General features: G+C 41.9%; 1 protein-coding gene across 28 annotated transcripts in view; it reads right to left on the reverse strand.

Moving 5' to 3' along the window:
- The window catches only part of ANKS1B (ankyrin repeat and sterile alpha motif domain containing 1B), a 1,179,755-nt gene that overhangs the window by 96,285 nt on the left and 1,068,279 nt on the right, over nucleotides 1-15,191 (reverse strand). For 19 of the 28 annotated variants that reach the window (XM_027107272.1, XM_027107271.1, XM_027107270.1 and 16 more), the window contains 2 exons: nucleotides 3,820-3,927; nucleotides 1,385-1,564 (listed from right to left, as the gene is read on the reverse strand). The exons of 3 other annotated variants lie outside the window; for them this stretch is intronic. In XM_027107272.1, the coding sequence (XP_026963073.1) occupies nucleotides 1,385-1,564; nucleotides 3,820-3,927 (288 nt within the window). The remainder of the gene's footprint in view (nucleotides 1-1,384; nucleotides 1,565-3,819; nucleotides 3,928-15,191) is intronic. 6 more of the 28 variants (XM_027107282.1, XM_027107290.1, XM_027107293.1 and 3 more) reach the window with 1 other exon arrangement.

The raw sequence follows: 15,191 nt of genomic DNA on the forward strand, positions 1-15,191 counted from the left end.
ACCCAGTTTGCATTAATACATAAAGACTACATGGTTCAAGGTTAAAACAAACCATGTCTCTGAAAGACTGTCATTAGAGAAATGTAACCACATATGTGATCCACAGATACTAACAAATAGCAGGAAATGTATGAACATCTTGGGGAAAAAAGCTTTTAGATTCTTTATTTAAAAAAAACATCAGTGAAAACAGTAATAAGGATTAAAAGACAATACTTAACAAGAGAGAGAGGGAAAATTATTCTTTTCTTGTCTCTCCCACATTTTCCACCTCCCTTCAATAAAAGATTCTCCATAATCCCAACATTGCTATTCTTTGCACAAGGAACCCTGAGAACAATTTGATATTGAGCAAGTTGAAAGGAGACACAATATCTCAGACCCCTTTTCTCCAGGGCATATGCAGGCAGAATAGCCATGGCTTCCAGAACATTCTCTTCACATTTTTCTTTCGTGAGCGGCAAGCACTGAATGTTTACCAAAGGCTTTAAAAAAAACAGTATCTCACCAAACAGCTGAGGAAAATATTTAACAACCAAGGCAACGCAATTGCAGTCAAATTTTCACCTCAAGATTCTCATCTTAGGTGTGGGAGGCAGAGAAGCCTCTCAACGCTCAGTCTGAACCTAGAATGAGGATGAAAAGGGTTGATTCTGCCAACAGCTGTCAACAAATGCATAGCTGTGAGCCTCGGGATGACACTGCAGAGCTAGCTGCCCATCTGAATGTGCTTTAGGAAGAGCACCACTATTTGGTCATGGCTGACCTGAGTTCCTGAGCAGCAATCTGCGGACAGGTGAACCACGGACATCCATACCCAAAACACGGAAAGGTCTGAACAGGACAGACCTCTCTCTTCAGTTATCTGTGTCAGGCAGCAGCATCATTTTCAACCACTCGAGGTGACAGCATGAGATGGATGCAACTAGTCCCCATTGTACAATTCTACACAAATGTGTAAACTTGGGAGAAAATGAACCACACTTCTCGGAGTTAATACTCCCCCACCCCCAACTTTTGCCCTGTCATCTGACCAATTTACATTCTATAATCTAGACTTTTATGATTTAGTTTTTCATTATGATTTGATTCTTACACAGTATTACTCCCTTTAGGGCAAAGACTTTCTGGGTGCAAAGAGATCAGACATAACTTCTTCAGTAAAGAAATGGATAACAGGGATCTGTGTACACATTCCATTCCCAGAAAGGTCCATTTCATTCTAGTTCAACTGAGCAGAGAACGAAAGTCATGGCATAAAATGGTAAAATTCCAGTTACGTTGTGCACAGTAGGCATCCATTGTAAGCAACTGTTCAAAACTGGAATGCATTGCTTGATGTGGGTGAAAGACAAAAACAGCACAGACGCTTCGAACACCTTACCTGGGCCATCTGCCTCTCCAGTTTTGATCGGGGAATATCATCAAAGTAGTTTTCATTTCTTCTCCTCCTTGCATCGCCCTGCATGATAATGTGAGGAACGTCTAGGGAGCCACCAGTGGTGTAAGTGCTTTGGCTAAGTGATGGAGACAACTGAGGAGGAGTGTGATTACCACTGGGTTCCTGAATGGAAATACATCATGAAATAAATACCATGTTCTTGTGGCTGACCTCTGGTTTCAAAACTGTGAAATACTGACAAGATACACTGCGGGGGTGGGGAGTCATTTCTGAATCAACTGCCAAGGAATCGATGACATTCTACCATTTTATTAAAGGCACAATCAATACCTCCCCACTAAGCATTTCAGGTTGAAGGTTTACAATGTCAACAATCAGGCTCTGTTTTCTTAAGCCAGCACCACGGATGATCCCAGGAGAGAGGCACACCTATGTTGGGCACCCCTGACACTATCACTTGTGTTTACAAGGGAAGGCACTGTGTCTCTATGTGGACAGAGGGGCCTCACCATGGTAGATGCCATGACAAGAAAGCTAAAGTGGGACCTCATGGGTGTTGATCCTCCATCAGCGAGTGGCCTGGCAATCCCTGCCAGGAAGAGGACACAGTATGGAAATGGCATGTCACACGCACAGACTGCAGAGCAATGCATGTAATGACAGAGGATGGGCTTCAATGGCAAAGAGAACTGGGGGAAACTGGTCCCTGGTGGAGCAGTGGTTGAGAGTCCGCCTGCCGATGCAGGGGACACGGGTTTGTGCCCCGGTCCGGGAAGATCCCACATGCCGCGGAGCGGCTGGGCCCGTGAGCCATGGCTGCTGAGCCTGTGCATCTGGAGCCTGTGCTCCGCAACGGGAGAGGCCACGACAGTGAGAGGCCCGTGTACCGCAAAAAAAAAAAAAAAAAAAAAAGAAGTAAGGTAAAGGGAGGAAGACAGCTGGGCTCTGATGTGTGCAAGTAAGTGGAGGATTGGATCATGCCGATTCTCCAGGCTACTTCTCCCCAGGATGTTCTGGACCTCCTTTGATGGATTAAGGTCCTACACTTTTTCTTGGGAACTTCTGTCTTTGATTTGTCTGTTTCCCTAAATCTCTTCCAGAGAGCCAGAGGGAGAGGTTCAGCAGAGGAAGGAAAGACAGTAGGGTAAGTAGCAGGGAATTACTCCTCGAAAGGGTCATTTTAGGATGGTTACACTTATGGTGCCTGTATCTTTCTCCTCTTTTGTGTAGCAAAACAAAGGCAAAACGATAATCCCTTTCTAGCCTTATTTTCCCCCAATTTATTTGAGGCTCTTCTTACTGAGGGAGAAATAGGTCCTCTTCTATCTTCACTATTCCCTAAGCCTTCACTAGCCTCCAAATAAACCAGTGTATTCCAACTGCCCCAATCGTCAGTTTTCCTCATGGCCCTCCTGGAACCAATTCTCTTGCATTTCCTGAAGTCTTTGTGTATTTTCTTTTCCTTTAAAACTGAATCAGCTTTAAAATCTTAACAGCTCCTCTCCTGCTCGATCCTCTGTGATGCTGACTGTAGTTACTGTTTGCTGAAGTCCACTGATAAGAGGCATTCGACTGCATTTCATCGCTGGCAGTGACATCTAAGTGCTACTTTTGTGTTCGTTTATTATCACTACCCTTTCTGACACTTGCAGAAAAGGAATGAGAAGCAAGCAAGTGCAGGACTCAATAAAGAGAACAGAGTTGGAACTCTCCAACTGGTCATGGTGACCCTGCCTTTATGGTAAATTTTTGAAACGTTTCTACAGGCCTCATGAACACCAGCGACCACTGGCTACTCCTTCCGCTGCCATTCTGCCTGGCAATCTTCTCTCTCTCTGTCTCCTTCCCTCTGCTCTTTCTTGCCTTCCTTCCTCTCCCACTTTATTTCTCTCTTCCTCCTAGTTTTTCTACCCCATAATTCTAAAATACAGCTGAAACAGTTTACTAAATAAAGTTCTAGATTCTCTGCTCTTAATTTTTGAAGTGGGCAAAGCTGAAAATTTTTCACTTCTTAAAAAACAGAAGAACCTAAGGTTAATTTTAAATTGATCTTTTACTTAAGTCTGGTCCTCATCGATTTTCTACCTGTGGGTTTGAGGAGTTTGACAGAAAACTCATTTCTTCTCTTGGTGTAGAGGGGTGTGTGGGATGCGGGGTAGCGGAGAGGTTCTTTAAAGGTGGTGGTTTTTCAGATGTTAATTTAAATCTCAAAAATATATATTTAACCAACCGAGAAAAACAAATCTTGTCGTAGAGAACACTACCAAAGGCGAGATAGTTTTTTATACAGGTGAGGTAGGCTACATGGAAAACAGCCTGTACTTCCTGACCCACTGCTTCAATCATTTTTATTTTATTGCACCAAATAATTTTCGAGGATAAGAGTGGAGGACAAAACAAGCATGCTGGGTACTTACCCTGAGGGTGATGGACCGAGGGGGCTTCTGTGGTGGGTCGTCGTGCAGCCTGTCTCCTAGAGATGCCAAGATACGTTTCCTGTGGCCAATCAAATTGATTTTTAAAACCTGAAAAGACATATATTTGGGTTAAATATTTCACTTGAGAAAAATCATTTTTACGTGTCCTAAAAGATAAAGGAGCGGAAAGAGATTTGTGCAAAGTTACCTCTGCACCAGGAGAGATGTGGTGTGAAATCAGTGTGTCCCCTCGGATCCAGAGAGAGAGGAACAGAATAGCAAGGCAGTGTGGGTAGGAAGAGAAAGCAGGGACAGTGCTGCCACTCAGGCTGCCCTAGGGTCTAACTCTCTACCAAGCAGCCACAGGACCCTTCCAAAGTAGAAGTCAAGCCTCGTCCCTCTAATAGCTTCCTACGGCTCAGAATAAAATCTGAGTCCTGAGCTGGCCTCAAGTTCCAACAAGGCTGCCTGCCCTCTGTCTTTCTCTGTGTCCCCTCCTCTCTCCCCTCCAGCCTTCTCTGTTCTTTGAACATTCCACACTCATTCTGGCCTTGGGGCCTCCACCCTTGTTTCTCCATCTGCCTGGAATGTTCCCCAGCAATTTTCAAATGACACCTTCTCATCCCTTTGGACGTTGTTTAAGTGTTATCTGTCTTCCCACAAAGGCCCTTCCCATCTCCTCTTTAAAAGAACTGAGCCCTCACCCCGTCACACTCTACCCTGTGATCCTCTTCGTATAATTCTCTGAAATAACTTTATTTGCAGGTTTAGTGTTTGTGTAGCCCTCTCCCCCAGGTAAGCTTCCAGACAGCAGGTATACCTTTATCATTACTATTTCCCAAACACCTAAACCAATGTTTGAAATAGTGGGGCTCAATGAATATGAAAGAATGAATGTTAATACAGATGAAAGTAGCAAAGTAGGATTAGAATCAAGTACTGCCTGACCAGAGACTCCCCAGGATGGGATTTTTGAGTCTGACAGGGCTGCAAAGGGCATAGTGTAGAAGAGATAACAAAGGAAACCAAGCCTTGCAGACAGCCTCTGTCCTCAGCCCTTCCCAGAGCTTTACAAATGTTACTCTTTCCTTCATCCCAACATTCCTAACTGGAAGGTGTTCTTCTTGCTTTACAGAGGAGGAGACTGAGGTTCAGAGTGGTTAAGTAGCCCACCTAAGAGCTAGTATGTGGTGGCTCTGGGATTTGAATATGGTTTGCCTGACTCCAAAACTTGTTTCACGCCAAGGCAAACAGCAAAGTTTGGGCATATCTCCAAATATTACTGACTTTTTTAAAACAACAAATTATAAATCCATTCATAAGAAATATATTCACCTCTTTCTGCACAAGTGTAGTACCAGGATAGAACAACCCTTGTTGGGTAACTAGTTCCCAAAGTAAATGACCCATTGTGAAAATGATTTTTTTTTTTAAATTTCTCTTTTCAAGTTTTAAGGGGTTGAAGTGGGCATTTCCTTGGCACTCATCCTGTGCTACCTTGAACTATTATTGGCCTATTTGTCAGTTAGCCTATTGGCCTTTCTGCCTAATCTGATTTCAATTTTAAACTAGCATGATGCTCTATTCCTTTTATTTATTTTTTAATTAAAACTTTATTTATTTTTTTTAATTAATTAACTTGGGATGTCTGGTTTTAATTAATAGTAATCTTTTTTATTTATTTATTTTTATATTTATGTTTGGCTGTGTTAGGTCTTCGTTTCTGTGAGAGGGCTTTCTTTAGTTGTGGCAAGTGGGGGCCACTCTACATCGCGGTGCACAGGCCTCTTCACTATCGCGGCCTCTCGTTGCAGAGCACAGGCTCCAGACGTGCAGGCTCAGTAGTTGTGGCTCATGGGCCTAGTTGCTCCACGGCATGTGGGATCTTCCCAGACCAGGGCTCGAACCCGTGTCCCCTGCATTAGCAGGCAGATTCTCAACCACTGCGCCACCAGGGAAGCCCCCAAATTTATTTTTATTTTTAATTTCTAATTTAATTTTTATTTTATATTTGAGTATAGCTGATTTACAATGTTGTGTTAGTTTCAGGTGTACAGCAAAGTGATTCAGTTATACATATACATATATCCATTCTTTTTCAGATTCTTTTCCCATATAGGTTATTACAGAATATTGAGTAGAGTTCCCTGTGCTATACAGTAGGTCCCTGATGGTTGTCTATTTTATATATAGTAGTGTGTATATGTTAATCCCAAACTCCTAATTTATCCCTAACCCCACCATGTTTCCCCTCTGATAACCACAAATTTGCTCTATTCCTTTTATACTCACTCTCTGACCCATGTCTGTCGAAGATGGGGATGGTAAATGTTAATCAGCGTGTGTCTACCTGCACCACATCCCTCTGATTTTATAAACCTTCATCTTCCCAGGCTGATAAATCCTCTCATCTTTGCAGGTTGTTTTCATAAAGCAGTCCTTTTAGTCCACTCTCTCTGTACCTTCTCCTCCTGTATTCCAAATGCTTCAGGTCTGCTGAACACATTACTCACAACATTCCAGGTATAAGTGAACCATGGCCTTACGAGTGGGCTACTATTTCCTGCTTTTAATGCCCCTTTAAAAATGCCCTTTCTAAGCACTCCTGATTTTGGGCTGGCTTTTTAGCTGCAGTAGGAATAACTAGGCACAAAAATATACACTGACTGTAAAACCTCTTCATTTTGTTATAGCTGATAGTTGAAAGCCCTTTAATCTTGGAAGGATGGTTTGAATGATTTCTCCCTACATTCCTTATCTTACAGTTGTCCATGCAGAAGCCCATCTGCCATCCTTCTGCCCACTCATGTAACCCTGTGTTATCCTTCTATATTCATATTAGCCAGCTTGGCATTTCACTACCCAGAGGAGCTTAGTAGTTCTTGCAAATTTGGGAATTTCACCATATACTCCTTTTTTTCAGGTGATTTACAAATATGCTAAGTGTGGTCCGCGGGCTGATTACTTGCAGGCAATACTGTTCATACAATCCAGAGAAATACCCTTATATCCTTTCATTGTTTCTTTTTTTTTTAAGCATCAAGATCAAAGAATTCCTCCATTTCAGAAAACTACAACATTAACCTTTTCAAGTGTATCTGCAAGTCTAAAAACCACTACATTTTCTTATTCCCTTTTATTCTTATTCTCAATTACTTTGCCAAAGCTTCTATTAGATATAAATTCCTCCCCCAAAATCCCCACTGCCTTTCTCTCAGTAGGGAATTGAACCTGATGCTGCTGCCTTGGGCCCCTAAAACCTGCTAAGAAATGTTTGGGTTTTTTTAAAGATATACGTTTTTAAGATTTATTATTTATTTATTATTTATTTTTGGCCGCATCAGGTCTTAGTTGCGGCACGTGGGATCTTCGTTGAGGCATGTAGAATCTTCCGTTGCAGCGCGCAGGCTTCTCTCTAGCTGTGGTGTGTGGGTTTTCTCTTCTCTAGTTGTGGCGCATGGGCTCCAGGGCACGTGGGCTCTGTAGTTGTGGTGCATGGGTTCCAGAGCGCATGGGCCCTGTAGTTTGCGGCATGCAGGCTCTCTAGCTGAGGTGCGCAAGCTCAGTAGTTGTGGCGCGTGGGCTTAGTTGCCCCGTGGCATGTGGGAACCTAGTTCCCCGACCAGGGATTGAACCCGCGTCCCCTGCATTTTTTTTTTTTTTGTGGTACGCGGGTCTCTCACCGCTGTGGCCTCTCCCGCTGTGGAGCACAGGCTCTGGACGCGCAGACTCAGCGGCCATGGCTCACGGGCCCAGCCGCTCCGCGGCATGTGGGATCTTCCCGGACTGGGGCACGAACCCGTGTCCCCTGCATCGGCAGGCAGACTCTCAACCACTGCGCCACCAGGGAAGCCCTACATCCCCTGCATTTTAAGGCGGATTCTTTACCACTGGACCACCAAGGAAGTCCCAAGAAATGTTTTTTTTTTTTTTTTATGTTGGGGGTAGGAGTTTATTAATTAATTAATTTATTTTTGCTGTGTTGGGTCTTTGTTTCTGTGCAAGGGCTTTCTCTAGTTGTGGCAAGTGGGGGCCACTCTTCATCGCGGTGTGTGGGCCTCTCAGTATCGCGGCCTCTCTTGTTGCGGAGCACAGGCTCCAGACGCGCAGGCTCAGTAGTTGTGGCTCACGGGCCTAGTTGCTCCGCAGCATGTGGCATCCTCCCAGACCAGGGCTTGAACCCGTGTCCCCTGCATTAGCAGGCAGATTCTCAACCACTGCGCCACCAGGGAAGCCACCAAGAAATGTTTTTATAGCAATAAAGCCACTCAAAATTATTTTGACAAAAAACTGACACTAAATAACAAATAACTGTGATAGAATTGAGTTGGCGTAACTTCCATTGCTGCTTTTGGTTTACTCTCTGACAGCTCAGTTTTGGGCAAGTTACCTGATTCCTTTGATCCCAGTTTTCTTGCCTATAAAATAAGGAAGTTAATGCCAATCTCAAATGTTGTTGGAAAGATGAAGAGTGAAACTGTGAGAATAATCAGCACGGTGCCAGCACACAGAAGACACAATCTCACGGTGTGCTCATTCCAGCTAATGGTCTCTAAGGATGCAAGGAAATCTGACCTGCAAAAACAGGGACTTGGTCATTTTCATAAAGCTAATGATGTCAAACAAATATGCTGGTGCCTTGCATCATGAGATGTGGTTAAGCTTGGAAAAACCCTCATTGAAGTGACATGTACTGGTAGTAATGGGTCTGGTTTCTAGCTATTAGTTTAATATCAGACCTAATCTAAAAGAATGCATCCTATTCTCCCATCCCACCATTCAATCTCCAATAGGAGGTAAGCTGAGGCCCTCCTCCACACTAAGCTCCATTGATGCCTCCTCCACACAACTAGCCCGAAGAGGGAAACAGATAGATGGGTGGACAGAATGAACAAATTAACACAGAGTGATGGTTCATGTCAAGAACGCCTGGGTAACTCTCCTTCTATATTAGAAATGATCCTTTTTTTTTTTTTTAATTTATATTTTGGCTGTGTTGGGTTTTCACTGCTGCGCGCGGGCTTTCTCTAGTTGTAGTCAGCGGGGGCTACTCTTCATTGCAGTGTGCGGGCTTCTCATTGTGGTGGCTTCTCTTGTTGCGGAGCATGGGCTCTAGGCGCACGGGCTTCAGTAGTTGTGGCATGCAGGCTCAGTAGTTGTGGCTCGCGGGCTCTAGAGCGTAGGCTCAGTAGTTGTGGTGCACGGGCTTAGTTGCTTGGGGCATGTGGGATCTTCCCGGACCAGGGCTCGAACCCGTGTCCCCTGCATTGGCAGGCAGATTCTTACCCACTGCGCCACCAGGGAAGTCCAGAAATGATCCCATATTACAGAAGATACTGACGATTACATTTATTGAACATCTGCTATGTTCCAGGTGTGCCAGAAACTGTTCCAAATGTACTATATATGTGTAAATATCTCATTTGATTCTTATAACAGTATCATTCCCATTTTAGAGATACCAAACCTGAGACTTAGAAATATTGAGTAATTTGTTGAAGGTCTCACTGCTAACAGGTATCCTGTCTGGGATCTGCACCTGATTCTTAACCTGCTCTTTACCACTCACCACACTCTTCTTCTTGCTATCAACCTCTGTACTGTTTGGTCTTAGCTACACTATTAGTTACACATTATGATGCTTCTTAAGATGGTGATTTTTATTTTGAGTTATCATGTTCAAAACATTTATACTGGGTCTCGATCATCTGAAAACATTAAAATAATACAGTTTCAGTTTTGGACAAGGCTCAAGGCAGGGTTAAAGCTTCAAGCCAAAAGAGCTCAGGTGGGTGTACCTTACAGAATTCCTCATGAAATGCATATATACACAAAGGACAAGAAGTCCTCATGAACCTAAGATTCAATTCAAGTTGACTAATGTTAGAGAGGTAGGGAGGGTGACATTTGGCTTCAAAACTCCAAAGTTGACAGTAAGAAATCCAATTGGCAAAACAACGGAGAGACTATTCCGAAGAAAGATAGTCATTATGGAAAAGTTAAGTCCAAAGGCAGCTGGGTTTGCCTTGAGTGAGAACAGCTTAACATCTGATCATCGTTGTAAGCAGATAGGGAAACAGTGAGATCCTGCCACCCCAGGCACCATAATTCATGAGCAGTCAGTCTGTAAACCTTCAGTTTTCAAAAAGCTGGAGCAATGGTTACTGTGGTAGAAAAGAATTCTGTATGGTTTTCATCACTGCTTGGGTGAAAAGTTAACTGCATGTAAAAGGAAGGAACCCCATCGGAGTAAAATGTAAAGTAATGGTAACCTACTGAGGATTTAGCTATTCCAAGATATTGAGCCAATTTTGCTCAATTCAAAAAACAATATCGAACAAACACATGAAAGGATGTTCAACATCACTAATCATTAGAGAAATGCAAATCAAAACAACAATGAGGTATCATCTCACACCAGTCAGAATGGCCATCATCAAAAAGTCTACAAACAATAAATGCTGGAGAGGGTGTGGAGAACAGGGAACTCTCTTGCACTGTTGGTAGCAATGTAAATTGATACAGCCACTATGGAGAACAGTATGGAGGTTCCTTAAAAAACTAAAAATAGAACTACCATACGACCCAGCAATCCCACTACTGGGCATATACCCTGAGAAAAGCATAATTCAAAAAGAGTCATGTACCACAATGTTCATTGCAGCTCTATTTACAATAGCCAGGACATGGAAGCAACCTAAGTGTCGACAGAAGAATGGGTAAAGAAGATGTGGCACATATATACAATGGAATATTACTCAGCCATAAAAAGAAACGAAATTGAGTTATTTGTAGTGAGGTGGATGGACCTAGAGACTGTCATACAGAGTGAAGTAAGTCAGAAAGAGAAAAATAAATACCGTATGCTAACACATATATATGGAATCTAAAAAAAAAAAAGGTTCTGAAGAACCTAGGGGCAGGACAGGAATAAAGATGCAGACGTAGAGAATGGACTTGAGGACACGGGAAGGGGTAAGGGTAAGCTGGGATGAAGTGAGAGAGTGGCATGGACTTATATATACTACCACATGTGTGGGAAGCAGCCACGTAGCACAGGGAGATCAGCTCGGTGCTTTGTCATCACCTAGAGGGGTGGGGTAGGGAGGGTGGGAGGGAGACACAAGAGGGAGGAGATATGGGGATATATGTATATGTATAGCTGATTCACTTTGTTATAAAGCAGAAACTAACACACCATTGTAAAGCAATTATACTCCAATAAAGATGCTAAAACAAACAAACAAACAAAAAAACCAATACCAAGTTTCTGCCACAAATTATTTGGTGGATTCAAAGAGGAAACACAGAGAAACTGGGCATAAAAACTACAGAGCCAAACTATTAACTAAGAATAAATTATTGGGCTTCCCTGGTGGCGCAGTGGTTGAGAGTCCGCCTGCTGATGCAGGGGATGCGGGTTCGTGCCCCGGTCTGGGAGGATCCCACATGCCGCGGAGCGGCTGGGCCCGTGAGCCATGGCCGCTGAGCCTGCGCGTCCGGAGCCTGTGCTCTGCAACGGGAGAGGCCACAACAGTGAGAGGCCCGCGTACCGCAAAAAAAAAAAAAAAAAAAAAAAGAATAAATTATTATACATATGAGGATAAGAAAGTGGTTCCAACTGCTGAGTTCCAATGGGTAAAAAATTAAAGTTAGTGCATGTTTTCTTAATGGTTTTTATTACAACTATCATGAGAAATGTGGGTTAAAGGGAAGGAATTGAAACAACACAGGCCTGCTGCATATTGGTATTCACTCATCAGAGTAGTAGCTGCCTCTGGGAATCTTCTCCAGTATCAATTAAAGAAGACAACTTCAGAAACCCCTTTGCACACCCTGGCAATAGGTGAATAACTGTTTTGAGTGACAATGCTATAGTATTATATCACTGTCATTTATGTTTCTGGGTTTAGCTGTGGGAATTCTGCTAGACAATATCATGACATTACCCTCACACTGAATAGGTCACATCAGAATATATGTCACAGCAAACTGGAAGTCAGGGTACCTAGACTTCTTTTTCTTCCCTCTTTAAATTTAATGTGACATAAATTAAACATGTTTTTCTCTTTTTAAAAATTAATGTTTTGATTATAATAACAATACTGTGTTCCCATTATAGAGACAGGAAATACAGAAAAACAAATAAGAGGATGAGCTATCCTAGGCTCTTAGTGTTTAGGTACATTTCCTTTCATTTTGTCCCCATGATTATGTGTTGCGGTTGTCATACTGTAAGTACAATTTTTACTGTAATTTTTTTCACTCAATATTAAACCTAAAGAACTTTCCTACTTATACTACCCTCAGCAGGCATTTAAAGTAACTCCATGTTACCATATTACTGCTTTTGAGAAGTATGTCATAATTCATTAACCACCCCCCTCCCTGTTGGAAATTTAGCTTGTGCTTCTTTTCTCAATATCAAACATTCCACGTGCTTTATAAATGCTATCATCCTACAACTTCCATTTTCGTTGCCATGTTTGCATAGACACAATATGAAAAACACCAGAGAACGCTGCAGGAATGCACGTGAGTCGTGAAGAAGAGTCATGTAGCGACAGTCTGTCTCCATGTTCCACATGAAATCTCAATCCGTTTATTGCCGGCTGGACCCAGTCCTCCAGGGAGAAATCACAAACCCACATAATGTTCCTCAGTGTCACATTTTGCATTTGTTATATTTTGGAGTTCAGATTTAGCTGACAGACGTGAAATAACACAGGTAGCTGGAATCCTCCAGAGATTACACGTGCAGCAGTGCTGAGCACACAGGCGATTCTGGTTATCACTGTGGGACTGCATCCTTCTTATTTCTGGATTTTTATTTAGGGAGGGATTTTTATTTTATTTTTATTTAAATGGTATTTTGAATGAAACAGCTCCACACTGCATGCGGAACCCCCCTTCCATTTTAAAAGGGTAGATTATTTCCCCCTTCCCTTTTCTAGATATTTGCCAAGTGAGGACAGCAGCTCCCATGCAAATCTAGAGAGCTCATCTACCTTCAGAGGGGCCTCTTCTAACAAAACTCCTAGTGCTCTGAATGCCAAGAATGGAAGCTCAGATGGAAGTTTATCAGGTTTGTTCTCCTCTGCAGAACTCAGAGGAATCGCAATTAAATGTGAAAGCTTTCCTCCCTTCCTGGTAATAATTTCTAAACACTTTCCACTGAGAGCATCAAGGCAAAAGTGCCTGTGTGTCATTCAATTTCAACTCCCACAATTCCAGAAATCCTCATCTGAACTTGCATTCGATTTTTGACTGTGACATTTGCTCTCTCCTTTCTTGGGCTGTAATAATCCATGTCTGGAATGGTATGGTGGATAGAAGGACCTCTGGAGCAGACAGTCATGACATTTTGTTCTTGCCCTGAATTCTTCTTCTAGCTAAGTGATCTTTAACATCTTTGAGGTGTGATATTGAAGGGACAATAATAATCTTATTCAGCAAACATTTATTGGATGTCTTCCACTTAATATAAGGCAATTTGGGAGCACCAAAGAAGAAAAAAATTCAGTCCTCTAGGGCTCTCAATCCAGTAGGTGAAAAAATATTTTTTAAAATGTGTGTGTGTGTATATATTCTTGCATATTATCTATGCATGTACCCATCCATCCATTTACCTACCTACCTACCTATCATCCACCCATCTATCTAAATATATATGACTACACAGCCTTCCAAGACTAAAAGGGATTTCTGTGGACTGAATGAGAATGGCTAGGAAGCTGCTCTGGAAATTATAAAGCACTAAATTAGGGCATTATTTCTCTTTTAAGTACAACAGAAACTTAAAACTTTCTTACCCTATCCTTGAATAATCCTATCAGCAAAATTTTGAATAATATCTTTGTTACTTAAATGTGCAATTATGGATACCTCTGGGTAGATTTAGATCAAGAACCATGCCTTTCACCTCTCCAGCCCTCTTTCCTATTAATCTAAAATGTCTTTAACTCCAACCAGACAAATCTCTTCCATGTCTTCAACTGTGTCATGTGCATCTCTTTGGCCCAAATATATAACACCTTTGCATACTCTAGAATGTCCCTGTCTTCTTTATCATTAGAATGTTGCAAGGATGAAATTAAAATTCACCTAAAGCCTTCCTTGCTCACTTCTCTCTTTGAACTTCTCTAGTATTTGTGGGCTGCCCTGTGCTGTTGACACTTGATATACAAGGGTGGGTACTGCTAGCTCTCTTGTTATATATATGTGTCTTACCTGTTCAACCAGACTGTAAGCTCTGGGAAGTCAGGTACAGCGTCACTGTAACCTAGGGTCCCTCATGGCATCTAGCACGCAAGTATACCTTAAAGGGACATCCCTGAAATCTCAAATCTGATCCCTTTTGCAATGGACAACAAACGAAGTAGGGGAGATACCTCTGATAGGCAAAGAGGAGAAGAAAGGAACAACTATACCCTATTTCTTTTCCTTTCTATTCTCAATAGTTTTCTATTCCTTCTGATTTTAGCACCAAATTCCTTTACACAGCCTTGCCAAGGGTGATGTAAAACTCCCTTACCTTCCACCATCTCTAAGTCCTTCCCTATACCTCTACCACTTCAACTAAAAAATCAAAAATCTGTGACTAGATTTTCCAGATTTTCTTTCCTTCTGCTATTACTTTTTAGAGCAACTGCTACTAAATAATCAGCAAATAAGTTTGTATGACAGATGCCATCAAAACACAACTGTGTTGGAAATTGGAGACAATACAAATAAATGGAAAGACATCTTGTGTTTGTGAACTGGAAGAATCAGTATTGTTAAAATGTCTATACTACCCAAAGCAATCTACAGATTTAATGCAATCCCTATCAAAATACCCATGACATTTTTTCATGGAACTAGAACAAATAATCCTAAAATTTGTATGGACCACAAAAGACCCCGAATAGCCAAAGCAATCTTAAGAAAAAAGAACAAAGCTGGAAGTATCACATGCTCTGACTTCAGACTATACTACAAAGCTACAGTAATCAAAACCGTGTGGTACTGGCACATAAAAAGACACATAGATCAATGGACCAGAACAGAGAGCCCAGAAATTAACCCATGCACATATGGTTAACTAATCTACTACAAAGGAGGCAAAAATATACAATGAGGAAAAGACAGTCTCTTCAATAAGTGGTGCTGGGAAAACTAGACAGCTACATGTAAAAGAATGAAATTAGAACATTTTATACCATACACAGAAATAAACTCAAAATGGATTTATTTTATAAAAAATTCTAAATGTAAGACCTGAAACCAAAAAACTCCTAGAAGAAAACACAGGCAGTACAATTTCTGACATAGGTCTTAGTAATATTTTTTTGGATCTGTCTTCTTAGGCAGGGGAAGTAGAAGCAAAAATA

This window comes from Aethalodelphis obliquidens, unplaced genomic scaffold (assembly GCF_003676395.1).
Source record: "Aethalodelphis obliquidens isolate GAN/ISIS:26980383/991018 unplaced genomic scaffold, ASM367639v1 scaffold8, whole genome shotgun sequence".
Lineage (NCBI taxonomy): Eukaryota > Metazoa > Chordata > Mammalia > Artiodactyla > Delphinidae > Aethalodelphis > Aethalodelphis obliquidens.